This window comes from Rhinoderma darwinii, chromosome 7 (genome assembly GCF_050947455.1).
Source record: "Rhinoderma darwinii isolate aRhiDar2 chromosome 7, aRhiDar2.hap1, whole genome shotgun sequence".
Taxonomy (NCBI): Eukaryota; Metazoa; Chordata; class Amphibia; order Anura; family Rhinodermatidae; genus Rhinoderma; species Rhinoderma darwinii.
Window position 1 is genome coordinate 7839648 of NC_134693.1, and position 16283 is coordinate 7855930.

The following is a 16283-nucleotide window of genomic DNA, read 5'->3' on the forward strand; positions in this document are numbered from 1 at the left end:
GTACAGCGTAGTTCAGCCATATCCACAGTTCCTACAGGTGTCTAAAGGAAATAAATCATTGCTATAATTATATCAAGAGTTTTTTTTAAATCAAAATACTGGTAGGTGTCTGGCAGGTGGAGCACCCCTTTAAAATTTTTACATGTGGTCTTCTCCTTTAACTAAAACTTTATGTGAAACAACAATTTTGATGAAAGATAAAATGAGAGACTAAAGGAATTTATAGTCTTGGTAGAGATGGTACGTTGTAATGGAGGGTGACCGGGCATCTGTAGACACTCTTCACCAAGAATGGAGTCTGGAACCCCTTGTTTTTAGGATTGGGGGTGGGAAGTTGGAGATGGGCTCAACCACTGGTTTCTCCACTGACCACATTTTAAATACAAGGTGAAGAACTGTATGCCATGTATTGTACAACGTATATAACTTACCACTAAATACAGCATGGTATACATGGAGAACGAGGCGTGGCCGGAGAAAAACGACTTTCTGTAAAAGATAAAAGTAGATAAGATGAGACATGACGTTGACCTGACTCATGGCCTTATCTTGATGTTAATCAGTTTTTAGTACATGTACAGGTATAAATACATCTATACAGATTGTCAGGGATGGAAGGAATGTCATACAATGTTTACTGGGAGATAATGGACCCGATCACACAATCATATCCTCAGAATGATTCATTATTACAGCACAGGATGTTGCCGGTCATCAGTGAAGAGGGGGTAAGACCTCCTGGGATGTAACTCTACACAAGGTTACAAATGGCAAAGGACTGCCCCTGCGGTACCACTCAAGCTGGCCCAAACCCATGGCGGGTGTGAACAGACATGCGAAGGGGACCTGGCCTGGTGGACATTGCCCTTCTGTTCTACAATGAACGGGGAAATGGGAGAAAAAGAACCAAGTTTGAACCAGCACCAGAAGAGGGGCCCCGTTGTAATCTATTTATGGGCCCCTACTTCTCTATATACACCACTGATTCTCCCAATACCCTGAGCCAACAACTAGTCACATCTATGAGCAAATACTTGACATTCATGCAGCATATCACATACCTTGCTTCAATGACTTTATTCTCCGGACCTCTGCATTTATAATCTTGGATGTATATAAGGGAACAGTTGATTTGCGTGAAATCTGGATCGCAAACTTCCAGGAAATGGGGACGCAGACGTCCAATCGACACCTTAGCGATGTCCGTAAAAGACTGGCTTATCGCACAGCCGAAGACGAAGCACCCAACCTGCTTGTACAGGGCGGAGACGTAGGGATTCTGGATGAAAGAATAAGAACGCTCCTTCAAGTAGTATATCCGGAAGAATTCACCCACTATGATCTGCAAAAGACAGCGAACCTTCATTACAGAAATGCAAGATGTGTTATTATGTTATAGACATAAACGGAAGAAGAACACGACCCACCACCAATTATAACGCAAGCAGCCAGTTCATCGAAAGAATTGATGTTCTCATGTCGGAGGACCCAAAAAAGTCAATCCTTGAGCAGATCAAGCCCAACTTTCCGGTAGACCAGACTGAAGCATAAACTTAATCTGGACATATTATGAGAAGACTCAGCTCGTTGGAGAAGACCATTATACTTGGAAGAGTTGAAGGAAGAGGAAGACCAGTAAGATGAATACAGATAATCACAAGAATCCCAAACCTTGATCCATTCAGAAGACTGAACACCCAAACACAAGACGGGACATTCTGGAGCAACATTGTCCATATGGGCACCATGAGTCTAAACTGAGTTGATGAAACTTAAAGAGCAGTTTCACCCAAAATCTAAAATATCACCAATAAACATAAGAACTGTGCTCTAGTCTCCTTGTCACCTATTTTATAGATTAATATATCCGTCATTTCTATCACTATGACGACCAAAAGACTAAATTGAGCTCCCGGGGATTATGTGAAGATACAAGTGTCTACGTGGGGCTTATAGAACCTGTAGCACAGTAATGCTTATTCAGAGTATCCAACCACCCATGAACCACAATGGCCTCCGCGGCCTCCGCTCTGGAGGGTGATAATACAATGATAAAGCATTGACGTTCCTAGACCCTATAACTAAGATATCAGAGCAGAAATGTGACTATAACAGAGTGGGCTCCTTCCCAGACCCTTTCAAAGTATTCCATCCATTAAGCCCTATTTACACATGAATGCTGTATATATCTTGATAAGCCGGAGATCACTCGCTTTCCCATAAAGTTATTTTAAGTTTCAGTCTGTTGTATATCAATGCATGACCTGAAATAGAGTAAATGTATAAAGACTATGAGTAGTCTATATGAATAGTTTATAAGTGTGTAGTCTGTATATGTGTAGTCTATATGTGTAGTGTATATATGTGTAGTGTATATATGTACAGTGTATACATGTGGTCTATATGTATAGTGTATATGTGTGGTTTATATATGTGTAGTATATATGTATGTAGTGTATTTATGTGTAGTGTATATATGTAGTGTATGTGTAGTGTATATGTGTAGTGTATGGGCAGTGTATAGTGTATATATGTGATCTATATGTTGTGTATATGTGTGATTTATATATATATAGTGTATATGTGTGGTTTATATATGTGTAGTATATATGTATGTAGTGTATTTATGTGTAGTGTATATATGTAGTGTATGTGTAGTGTATATGTGTAGTGTATGTGTGTAGTGCATGTGTAGTGTATGGGCAGTGTATAGTGTATATATGTGATCTATATGTGTAGTGTATATGTGTGATTTATATATATAGTGTATATATGTGTAGTGTATATATTTAGTGTATGTGTAGTGTATGTGTGCAGTGTATATATGTGTAGTGTATATGTGTAGTGTGTGTATTGTATATATGTAGTGTATGTGTAGTGTATACCTGTGTGTAGTGTATATATGTAGTGCTTATATGTAGTGCATATATGTAGTGTAAATGTGTAGTGTATATATGTGTAGTGTATGTGTATTGTAAATATGTAGTGTATGTGTAGTGTATATATGTGTGTAGTGTATATGTGTAGTGAATATAAGTAGTGTATGTGTAGTGTATTTATGTGTGTAGTGTATATATATGTGTAGTGTATATATGTGTGTAGTGTATATGTGTAGTGTATATGTGTGTAGTGTATATGTGTAGTGTATATGTGTGTAGTGTATATGTGTAGTGTATATGTGTAGTGTATATGTGTGTAGTGTATATGTGTAGTGTATATGTGTGTAGTGTATATGTGTAGTGTATATGTGTAGTGCATATATATAGTGTGTATATATGCATAGTGTATATATGTATGGTGTATATATCTGTAGTGTATATGTGTGTAGTGTATAATATGTGCGGTGACTGTACTTGTAGAACTTCTCCTGGACTCGGTGCTGTGTCCCATCGCCAGTGTTGCGCTGCGGTGACAGATGTAATAATATTATTTGCTCTTCAGATCATTAAACTCCATATTAAACATGAATAATAGTTCCAGAATATCCCCTCATGACCACAAGTCCGATCCCCCCTCCCCCAATAACACCGGTCCTCCCAGCAGATGTGGGACCATTACTCGGCCCCATTTGTTATAACCTCTGATCCAGACTGTGGACTGTAAATTCTGTGATCATGGACTCCACAACTCACAGTGAAGACTTTTGGATGTGACGGAGCGGCTATAAATCAGAGTTATGACCCGAGGAGAGGCTCCGCCATTCTGACAGGGCACATAATTAAAATCAGACTGTGAAACCGGGTCCAACTCTCTCACCTCTGCAGCAGGGGACAGGCCTGAGCGCCAAGTGGTCATGCCAACCCCCCTCCATAGTATAGACTGCAGGCCATGGGGCGGAATCTCTACAGCACAGAGAGTGCCCGCTATATTACCGGGCTGGCACTGCCCATAGGGGGCAAGATCAAAAAATGCAGAATGCACAAAAATGGGATGAATTGGGATTAGATATACAGGAAGATAATGGCCGCATTGTAAAAAACTACAATAACTCGACTCTATTTATAAAACTTTATACGTCCTGTAAACTTTGGCGCAAGGAATTTATATCGGTATCTGTGCCCCAGGCAGGAGAAGGAGAACTAATGAGGCAGGACAGGAATCCGCTGCCTTAATAACACAATGGTGGTAATAAACTGCTGCCTCTAACATGGACCGCGGGTTCTGCTGCGCAATTCTTACTTTCCTGGTAGGAGACCACCATAAGGTTCAGTGTTGAGGTCTCACTCAGTGTTGAGGTCTCACTCAGTGTTGAGGTCTCGCTCAGTGTTGAGGTCTCATTCAGTGTTGAGGTCTCATTCTGTGTTGAGGTCTCGCTCAGTGTTGAGGTCTCACTCAGTGTTGAGGTCTCATTCAGTGTTGAGGTCCCACTCAGTGTTGAGGTCTCGCTCAGTGTTGAGGTCTCACTCAGTGTTGAGGTCTCATTCAGTGTTGAGGTCTCATTCAGTGTTGAGGTCCCACTCAGTGTTGAGGCCTCATTCAGTGTTGAGGTCCCGCTCAGTGTTGAGGTCTCGCTCAGAGTTGAGGTCTCGCTCAGTGTTGAGGTCTCGTTCAGTGTTGAGGTCTCATTCAGTGTTGAGGTCTCATTCAGTGTTGAGGTCTCGCTCAGTGTTGAGGTCTCGCTCAGTGTTGAGGTCTCGCTCAGTGTTGAGGTCTCATTCAGTGTTGAGGTCTCATTCAGTGTTGAGGTCTCACTCAGTGTTGAGGTCTCATTCAGTGTTGAGGTCTCGCTCAGTGTTGAGGTCCCACTCAGTGTTGAGGTCTCATTCAGTGTTGAGGTCTCGCTCAGTGTTGAAGTCTCATTCAGTGTTGAGGTCTCACTCAGTGTTGAGGTCTCACTCAGTGTTGAGGTCTCACTCAGTGTTGAGGTCTCGTTCAGTGTTGAGGTCTCATTCAGTGTTGAGGTCTCATTCAGTGTTGAGGTCTCGCTCAGTGTTGAGGTCCCACTCAGTGTTGAGGTCTCATTCAGTGTTGAGGTCTCACTCAGTGTTGAGGTCTCATTCAGTGTTGAGGTCTCGCTCAGTGTTGAAGTCTCATTCAGTGTTGAGGTCTCACTCAGTGTTGAGGTCTCACTCAGTGTTGAGGTCTCACTCAGTGTTGAGGTCTCGCTCAGTGTTGAGGTCTCATTCAGTGTTGAGGTCTCGCTCAGTGTTGAGGTCTCGCTCAGTGTTGAGGTCTCGCTCAGTGTTGAGGTCTCATTCAGTGTTGAGGTCTCATTCAGTGTTGAGGTCTCACTCAGTGTTGAGGTCTCATTCAGTGTTGAGGTCTCGCTCAGTGTTGAGGTCCCACTCAGTGTTGAGGTCTCATTCAGTGTTGAGGTCTCGCTCAGTGTTGAGGTCTCGCTCAGTGTTGAGGTCTCGCTCAGTGTTGAGGTGTCACTCAGTGTTGGGGTCTCACTCATTGTTGAGGTCTCACTCAGTGTTGAGGTCTCATCGAGTCCTCCAAAATATAGGAATCAAAAGTTTATACTGATCCTAAAAAGTTCTCCAAGCACAAAGCCCCCGGGGGCACTCTGTATCTATATTTATGCTACTATCAGGGTCCCATCCCCCCTCTTCTGACACTGCTGGTGGTCTTCATGGTTACACAGATGCAACAAGCTGTAAAGAATTAATTGGAGAATTTACTAAGTAACCAGAGTTTTTCTTTTTGTAGATAAACACATAGGACACAGAACAGACGTCCATTCTGTGCCGGGCATCGGGGCAAGTAAAGGTCCTGACTCCTCACAGATGTAGCTGAGGTGAGAAAACAAGGGGCTCTCAAATGTCAAACTCTGTCTAATTACCAATTATCAGGACTGAAGATCCAATTATTATTATTATCATTATGACCGGGGGGTGACTATTCGGGCATCAGGGCAGTGCCCGGGGGCCCATGGCTAGAGGGGCCACTTCAGCACTCAGAATATTTGAGTGCAGGGCATGCAGAAAGGATCTGTCACTAGTTTAGTAATGCCCAATCTCCTGACTAATCTAATAGGCGCTGTCACACTGATAATAATAGTGAAAATTGTGTCCCAAAAAGTTTATTATTTTAGAAGTTATGAGCTTTTTTCTAAATATGCAGATGAGTCTATACTAGACAAGTGGGTGTGACCATCAACGATTCTCCTGAGGTGGAGCTCCTCCCAGCCTCTGACACTGTCCTATCAGCATGAAGCTGCTTCACACTGTGTGAGAGACTGAGGCTGGAGGGAAGGGGGAATCACTTCATTTGGCTATTAGAGTCCCCTCCTATTTGGCTATTAGAGCCAAATTAGCATATTTCAAAAAAAATGCTCATAACTTTGCAAATAATAAACGTTTTTGAAAAAAAATCCCACTGAAGTTATCAGCATCATAGCGCCTATTAGATTAGTTACGAGATAGGGAATTAATAAACTAGTGGTAGATCCTCCTTGAGTCTTCTTCTAATGCAATTTGTTAACCTAAACCAAGTGTATCAAGGCTCTAGTGGTGGGTAAGAAGCCCATGACCCTCTCGGGACCCCTCTAAGTAAAATCGTCTCTACTCCGGGGGACTCGGCCCATTCATGTATTACATTGTTGGCCATTCATTGGAATGCTTAGCATGTAATATTACATTTGCCCGTCATCGGAGAAATATGCAGTCACTCTTACCTACCCCCAGCGATAACGGCAGATCACCGGGAGCCGGACCGGTAGCATTTTTGGGGTTTGAGACAAGTTTTATGTTATTCTTTTTTACTTTGTTGCCCTCATTTTATTGTCTTTTTATGTTATTTTCTGTTACTTTGTTGCCTTCAGTTTTTTGCCTTTTGTAACTCATATTAGATCTTGTCCTTCAGACTGATGTTATTACATAATGAGACGTTTGTGAAATGCGTCAGTTTAACTTTCTATGACTTAATAACTTAATAGCTCAACGAGGAATCACTTGGAATTGTGAAATTGGCATCTGTGCTGATTGAACTGGGGAGGTCCACAATCTCATGTGTCTACAGCCTCTGCCCTTTAATGTGTTCCTACAGCTTTGAATTCTGGGAGACCATATAGACAGTGGCCAAGGTGCGGCTTGAGAAGGTCAGTAACCCCAATGCCCACAAGATGAGCACAGCACTGATGCTGCCAGGTTTAATGTATAGCCTCACTTACTAATATTATTTACAGTTCACAACAATCTATATGTTGAGAACATTTGCAAAAACTTGTATCCATCATGTCTTATATTCTAGTCACCTCCAGAGCTGTATTCACAATTCTGCTGGTTTTCTCTCAGCTCGAATTTTCAACTTCCATCACTCCCTGCTGGTTCATTGTCTGCGTAGAGAATTGCTTTATACCAAGCACTGAAGGGCAGTCTGATATAGAAAAAAACATCTCCCAGAATGCAATACATTAGAGGATCGTGGCTCAGCTATTAGAGGTGTGTTTGTCCCCACAGTATTGACTGACTTCAAAAAGTGTTAAGAAGAATTGTGAATGCAGCTCTGGCTGTGATTGGAGTATGAGACAAGATGTTACTCAAGATCAGTATAAGTAATACTAAATCGTTTCCTAAGTAGTGTTTATTTAGATGTATGCTGTTTATTGGTGTTTAGCGGTGAAAATGCCCTTTAACATTATACAGATGATTATTAGAATATACATTACCTGTCCCATACAGAGAATTAACCCCGCACTGAGTGCCTGAATATTCCTCCCTCCTCCATACATGAAATGTAACTTTAAACATAATCAGGGTGACATCTAGAGGCTTTATAATCACAAAGCTGAAGATTGATTCAAGGACGATGAGCCAGACACAGAGGCGGATTGTGCAATGAGCCTCGACCTCTGTCCCTGGAGCGCCATCTTCTATATAGAAAGTTCTAGCATGGGACCCCGGGACAATCAGGATTAATCCACATATGGAAGAAAAGCAAAGGATTTTCCCAACACCGATGCAGAAGCAGAGATAACGTGGAATAAATCAGAAATAATTAAGACCAGATCCCATAAAACTCCAATAATTGCTTCAAGAAAAGAGAGAAGAAAAATAAATGCACTGAACTCTGAGATGAACTGTAATTGTGGCGCTTCATGGAAATGTCGGGATGAGAAATGGCTGCTTGGTAAGATGTGGGGTTAAAGGGGTTTTTGGGGCTGTAATATTGATGGCCTCTCTATAGGATACTTCATCAATATCTGATTGGTGGGGGTCCAACACTGGGCACCCCTGCCGATCAGCTGACTAAAGGGACCTCATCCCCTTCATTCTTTACCGGACACAGCGCCGTACATTTAGTAGTGGCTGCGCCTGGTACTGCAGCTCACTGTCGAGTGAATGGGACTGAGCTGCAATACCAGGCACAGCCACTACCAAATGTACGGCACTGTGCCAGGTAAATAATGTAAGGTATGAGGCCCCTTCAGTCAGCTGATTGGCAGGGGTGCCCAGTATCAAACGACCAATGATCAGATATTGATGGACTATCCTAAGGATAGGTCATCAATATTATAGTCCCGGAAAACCCCTTTAAAGTGAATTTTTATCTTTTAAGCCCATGTAATTTATAGATCCAAAATTCTGAGCTGATTCATTTCATTATTTATCTACATAGGGTTGTAGCTACGTTTTTGTGACGAAAAGCTAAAAAATCCCCTGTATAGAGATTCTGTCTGCCTGCAGCCACCACTAGGGGGAGTTAGGGGGCTTACTGCATACTGTGTTATTATAGAGATCAATGTAAATACCGTACACTGTAAGCTCCCCCTAGTGGTGGCTGGGGGCGGCCAGAATGCTATCTTTTAAATTTATGTCTATGCAGAGGATTTGGAGCTTTGTATCAGGTAAACAGATCTCAGACTGATAAATATAAATTTTATTAATTGAATCACCACAGAATTTTGGATCTGCTTAGATGAAAATGGTAAAGTTATGTGAGTGACACTGAGTGACTTGTTGTAATTCTCAATTCGGACTTTATTTCAGATATTCAATAAACAGAATTGATACAGAACATTTGGCTGAGGAGTTCTTAACCTTCTTGTGGGCTGATAAGATCTGTGAAAATTTTGAAAGATTATGGTTCTTTAAAGGGGTTGTACAAGAATAAAAGCATATGGCTGCTTTCTTCCAAAAACAGTGCCACACCTGTCCACAGGTTGTGTGCGGTATTGCAGCCCAACCCAATTCAAAGAAGTTGAGCTGCAATCCCAGACACAACCCATGGTCAGGTGTGGAGCTGTTCCTTTAAGAAAGCAGCCATGTTTTTCTAATCCTGTACAACCCCTTTGCGTCAGTGTGATCTTCAGAGTAACATCAATTCTAATAATGTACAGGTGCTTTACACCAAATAATGATATTAAAGGATAAAATCCACCTTCCCTTTGTTAATTTTATGTTCACTTGTCTTAAGATCCACACCTGACAGTATTTGTAATGAAGACAGACAAGTTGTCACAGCTCCGCCCCTTTTTCTGTCATCATTCAATGTCTTTTCTTATAACATTGTTTCTATAATTAAAGGAAAACTCCACCCAAACTATAGGGTGGTTTTCAAGGTTTCTTGGAAAGGGTCAATTCCAATTGAGAATGTATGGAAAATGGAAACCTAAGGGGTCCCCTCTACATCTCAAGTCAATGGCCCGAAGGTTAAGAACCCCCCATTATTGAAGGACACGGAAAAAAGATTTTTTTGTGATTGACAGTTTGCACTTACAGCAAGGATGGAAATAAGAATGCCAGCAGCAGATAGCACAGCGTCATTAATGGTCTCTCCCGATTTGTTGGGGTACCGGATACTTTCATCCTTACAGTAGAACCCCCGATGATACGGTTGGATTCTGTTAGTTTCAATTATCAGGAAAGGGAGGGCGGCTAGCCATAGCGCAAGAGAGAGAAACACAAAAAAACGGAAAACAGGGTCAATGCACAAAATAATACACATGAGATCAATGCGCAGGGCAGGCGGCGCGGAGCCATGCAGGACCTCCCAGGTGTAATGACGATGGCCAGGACGCCATCTTTACTATGAGAGGGGGGCAGGGCTCCGCGGGGCCGGGCTCCTGTGCCACATGTCACTTACAGAAACCAGCGCCACCAGCACCCCCAGTGCAAGAAGCAGTGGGATTGATATTGTGCTTTTCTTAAACTTATATCTGATGCTCTCATCACTGCAGAAAAAGCCCCTCTGGTGGGGTAAGATGGCAGAGGTACAGTTGGTCACGACTGCCGGGGCACAGGCTGTGAGGACAAATAGTCAAATGTCAGAAATCACAATGCACTTCTGAAACACCAGTGGCGATCGATCAATACTAGAAATTTTGCACTTAAATTTAACTGTTGTCTCTTTTAAAACAAAGCTTCACCAGGGAACATCATTTTACAGTTGAAATCGACATACATTTTGTATCCTACTCCATTCACATCCAAAGCTGCAATCACAATTTTACTGATTGACTGTTATTTGACAGGCTACAAAACCTCCAAACTCTCTACTGCCCACTGCTGGTTCTGAATTTGCCCACAACATGTAATGTAGACAACACTATATCTCCCAGAATGCCATGCAGAAGAGTGCAGAACAATATAAACTGATAGGGGGGGGGGGGTCTGTCATGATAGTGCTGACAGACTGGAAGTGGCAGGTAGCAGAATAATAAATGCAGCTCTGGATGTGACTGGAGTAAAATACATGATTGAGGTCAAGATAAGAAAAGCAAAATATCTGCCATTCCTAGACATTGTATGCAGATTTCCATTGTCAATTTTGGTGAAAAGTGGAGCTACCCAGCATTGATTGACCGACACTGAGAGAAAGTTACCTTGGCATTTATTTTTATTTTCTATTCCAAGAAAATAATGTACAGAAAATGTAAAGCTGGGGCTGCTGCACAACAGTTTATAGAAATATCCGAAATTGTGCAACTCAATGCTTTCCTATGAAAAGCGGACTATGACATTTTTTGCGAGAAAAAAGTTGTCAGGCAGCCCCAGCCTTATAATAAACATAAAAATACAGCAACAATGTTACAAGTTACTTCTTAATAAAGGCATTACTCCTCTGACACAATAAACAAAGGCTGCACACAGTAACATCTTTCTCCTGTAGACAGAGAAGCCTTCAGCACCTGGGAGAGAAGCAGCGAATCATCTTATATAAACCACGCTCATCTCTATTTCACTACCTAAATATTCTAGGAGTCGGCCAACTTGGCCAGGCTACGCGTCCTGCGTGCCAAACGTTTGCAAAAGAGACTGAGTCTGTGCAGTCACGAGAAGCCTGGACTGTAAGAAGAAGCTTTGGCGCAGACAAGATCCAACCAATCAGATTGCACGAGGAAGACAAGGCGGCCGCAGCCAGGTCTGTGGTACTTGCATTACGTGGCTTTGTGTCATTACTATTATTTTACACGCAGCTTCTTCTACAAATGGCTCGCACATGACAAATCTGTGTAACACATGTTGCTGCGGGGGAACGTTAACCACTTAATCCCTGGAAGATGGTCGCACGTGACAAAATTGACACATGTTGCGTTATTTCAGGGGAAGCCATTTAATCCTTTTGTTACTGGAAGGGATGAGTACTCGAGAGGTTAAGTGATTTCAGATGCTGAGGATGAAGAAGATGTTTACTGGACACAATGTTCAGACTCCCATCCGATATGACCAATAGAATTATAGAAATGGCCGACCAGGGCACAATTAAAGGGATCGTCCAGTCGTGTGCAACTAAAGCTTAATCATTGTACAGTATAATGAACAGTTCTGCAACTTTCTAATATAGTTTATGTTTCAATTCCTCAACATTTCTGCTTGCTGTTAGTGAATGGAAACTTTCTTCTTTACATCCAGAGACTGAAACTCTCTCCTGACCTAATACGTCTCACAGCTGAGGGTCTGTGACAATTGTATCCTGTCTAGACAACCCTCTGTAAGCTAAACACACCAGAAGCATACATTTCTATCGTGTCCTGATTGTTTGCTACAATGTATCAGTGAAGGGAAATGTATCAGCCTGGAGGCAGACTTACAGAGGATTGTCGAGACTGGATACAACCAATCAGATTCTTGCATATTGAATCTCATGGCATCTTTTTTGGACTCAGTCGACAGTAGGGGGAGTTCGGTTCGTATATGAAGCAATTTCTGGGAACGTTTTGCTTCTGCTGATGTAAAGATTTATCCTGTAGAAAAAGAACTTTCTAAACATTTACATTACATCTCTAAATAACACTGAGCATCGTCTTAATTTCTATTCATTAATTACGGCATCGATCATATAGCAAGAGTGTCAATGACTCATCTGACCACTGTGTGGCGCTGTTCTATGGCTGCCTGATTACAGTGCAGAATATTAGTCACACAAATGACCCAATACTGTGAATTATATAGTAAACTTTGGATGGAAACAACTTTAACCCATGACTTTCACATACTGTCTTGTATGACTTACTGTCCTGGTGGAGGGTTGCGTTAGTCCTAGCAATATGTGCCCCAAGTGATCAATAATGTCTTATTAAACATGACAAGGGACAGACATGTACATAGAGGAGTGTGTTGGTTCATGCCACCCTACTATGCCTTCATGCCAAGACTGGAGGATCCAGTGCTGGTATATCTTATAATCTAACCATTCCTTGGAGGTGTGGCCTATGCTCAGTTACCTCCCTTGAGGAGCGGAGGAGGAGCCCTGCACTGGTTCACAGGGTGTGAGAACAACCTGAGCTGGAGGTGTGGCCTATGCTCAGTTACCTCCCTTGAGGAGCGGAGGAGGAGCCCTGAACTTGGTCAGAGGGTGTGAGGCCAACCGAAGTTGGGCCCCACCCCCATAGGGCGCCTATATCAGATGCAGAGGCTTCCAATATGATATACCATGCGTAGCGTGAATGGAACTAACTGACATGAATGTTTTTGGTCTTTTTGTAACAATTTAGCAACAAATATCAACAGTCGGGTCATGTGAAGCCTCTGGGCTCTAGTGCAAAATCTGTAAGGGGGCAGTTATCTACCATTTATATTACTGTGTGGCACAGAGGGGTCACTGGGCCCCCTCAGACACCAGGGCCCGGGTTTGAATGCTATCTCTGCACCCCTTACAGCTTCCCCCCTGAATTATTTAGATGCTGTCCCTTTACTTTTCAATACAACAAGGAGCCATTTATTACCAGCCCGGCGCATGGAGCCACAAAGTGACTTTTACACTAATCTCCCCATGACAAGGTTCAGTGGGCTGATGACGGAGCTTGGAAATTTCTCTTTAATATTTGGTAGCTGTTTAATTTTGGGAACCGGGCCAATGACTAGAAAGGAAAAGTAAAAAAAAAAAGAAAACACCTTGCCAGGTCTGTGCGGGAGCGCCCGGCGGGGCATGTGATACTGGAGGTGGGCTCGCATTATAAATATTATGATTGCACGCTTGTGACTTGGGTGCTATTTTAAGCAGTTCAGGGCTACTGGTCCTGGGGGGGGGGGGGGGGGCTGTAAACCTCATTTGGTTTGTAATAGAAGCTCAAATTATTGAAATTGGCCACAGGCCAAAGTAGCTGAGAGCGAACGACTTATATTCTGCCCGGGACCTTTGAAGCCGTAACGTTTGTGAAGAAATGATGTCTGTGTACACACCTCCGTAGAGCCGCGGCCTCCGCTCGACCACCACCCGCCGCCTCATAACACGTGGGAAGTGATTTGTGGGGCCTATTAATGCCCGCGTGTGTTCAGCCGCCAGTATTTACACAGTGCATGGAGCTCTGTCCTGACATCTACCTGTGCCGCCTCATGTCACGATATAGCTAATGGTCTTAAAGAAACAGGAAAATTCTGGTTTTATTTGGTTGAGGAGGAAAAAGTTTCAGTTTTGCTCTCACATCCCGAAAAACATAAAATATCATATAGTAGTGACGATAGAACGTGTGCTGTGGTATCTATCTATCTATCTATCTATCTATCTATCTATCTATCTATCTATCTATCTATCTAATATCTATCTATCTATCTATCTATCTATCTATCTATCTATCTATCTATCTATCTATCTATCTATCTATCTATCTATCTATCTATCTATCTATCTATCATCTATCTATCTATCTATCTATCTATCTATCTATCTATCTATCTATCTATCTATCTATCTCATATCTATCTATCTCATATCTATCTATCTATCTATCTATCTATCTATCTATCTATCTATCTATCTATCTATCTATCTATCTATCTATCTATCTATCTATCTATCTATCTATCTCATATCTATCTCATATCTATCTATCTATCTATCTATCTATCTATCTATCTATCTATCTATCTATCTATCTATCATCTATCTATCTATCTATCTATCTATCTATCTATCTATCTATCTCATATCTATCTATCTCATATCTATCTATCTATCTATCTATCTATCTATCTATCTATCTATCTATCTATCTATCTATCTATCTATCTATCTATCTATCTATCTATCTATCTATCATCTATCTATCTATCTATCTATCTATCTATCTATCTATCTATCTATCTATCTATCTATCTATCTATCTATCTATCTATCTATATCTATCATCTATCTATCTATCTATCTATCTATCTATCTATCTATCTATCTATCTATCTATCTATCTATCTATCTATCTATCTATCTGTCTATCTATCTCATATCTATCTATCTATCTATCTATCTATCTATCTATCTATCTATCTATCTATCTATCTATCTATCTATCTATCTATCTATCTATCTATCTATCTATCTATCTATCTATCTATCTATCATCTATCTATCATCTATCTATCTATCTATCTATCTATCTATCTCATATCTATCTATCTATCTATCTATCTATCTATCTCATATCTATCTATCTATCATCCCCTGTTGTCGCATAGCGACGCTTCCGCAATTACGGATGGCTACGAGTGCACATTCGTAGCTGTCCACAAGTGTGTACACGCTCGTAGACTTCTATGGGGAGTCCTTGCCGCAATTACAAACTGGAATAGGACATATTCTATATTTTGCGGCTCATTTCTACGGCCCGTACACATCCGTGAATATACGGAAAGGTGTCTGTGGTCCATAGAAATGAATGAATCTGCAGATTATCCGTAATTACTGATAAAAACGACGGTTGTGTTCATGGGGCCTGAATCTTGAGACCATTTACAAAAAGTTTTTTTTTTTCATTCTGATACTTGACCCCACAATCAACACGATAAATAGTTGAAAGTCCCACCAGGCCACGTCTGCTGTATCTCACGTCCTTAGCAGTGACCCTCGTGGGGCATCGCGGTCACATACGGGTTTGCTCACATGCGGCAGATTTGTCCTGTTCATCTGATGAGACTTGCAGAAAACCACACACAATCCCATTCAGATGGAACAAATATTCATTTGCAAAAATTTCTGCAGCGAATCTGCCGCATGTGAACATTTCCCAAAGATCCAAGTGTTGAAAACATTCCGTAAGAGTAGAATATAAAGTGATTCCAGCCCATTAATCTCCCATATACTGACCCATATGACGTCTCTACAGGCGGGAGCCGCAGATCATCCTTATTTTTATGTCCAGTGTTCTGAATTCCCTGGGAAAATAGCAGATGTTAAATAACCTTATAGTGGTATTCAGAACATTCCAGCTTCATGAGAACGGGACGGAGAGGGGTCCATATCTGACCCCTGATAATCTGCGGCCCGCAGGAATACAGTATAACACGTATATAGCTCTGTATATAGAAGCTCAGGAAATACGGCTGATACAAATAGTTACAATGTATCGAGAAGACGAAGAACTGAATAGCAACAATGTTAATAATAGGAAAAACAAACTTCAAAAGGCTTCCCTTTATTTCTCCAACCGTCAATTGTCATCCAGTCCAGGGCTGTGCCCCCCACTCCTATATTTATAGCCACCTGAACCCCTTATCTATTGGCATTAGCCCTTATTTTGCCATTCTTCTCTCGCCATGCTACAATATCCCAGGGCACCAGGTAACTGATAGACTCCACCAAAATAGGAACAATTCCAGGAAAGGTGGGAAGGGGTTATAAGAGAGGAAGGAAACAGATAAGATACAACTATATTTCAATTGGCTCCACCCTAGGACTGATTTGCGGCGTAATTATGGACCCCCCCCCCCCCCCAAAAAAAAAAAAGTAGAAAAAAAATCAAATATCTAGGAAAGCTGGGTGAGAGCCAATCAGGATGTCATTATAGCTCTTAAAGGGGCAGTCACACAGATTTCCTTTAATAAATGCCTTGTTAAGACGTCATACTTTCCTCTCTCCAATAAAGTTGCATACCGGCCAATCAGATTAGGCAAAGCTGCAGAGTT

General features: G+C 41.7%; 1 protein-coding gene across 2 annotated transcripts in view; it reads right to left on the bottom strand.

The window, feature by feature from the left end:
• PLPP3 (phospholipid phosphatase 3) overlaps positions 1 to 16283 on the bottom strand; it is a 51517-nt gene that overhangs the window by 15934 nt on the left and 19300 nt on the right. Inside the window, exons 2-4 of one of the 2 annotated variants that reach the window (XM_075832682.1) lie at positions 10030 to 10187; positions 1062 to 1342; positions 432 to 489 (exon numbers count right to left, since the gene is read on the bottom strand). In XM_075832682.1, coding sequence (XP_075688797.1) covers positions 432 to 489; positions 1062 to 1342; positions 10030 to 10187 — 497 coding nt within the window. Of the gene's footprint in view, positions 1 to 431; positions 490 to 1061; positions 1343 to 9663; positions 9822 to 10029; positions 10188 to 16283 lie in introns of both variants that reach the window. The other variant, XM_075832681.1, reaches the window with a different exon arrangement.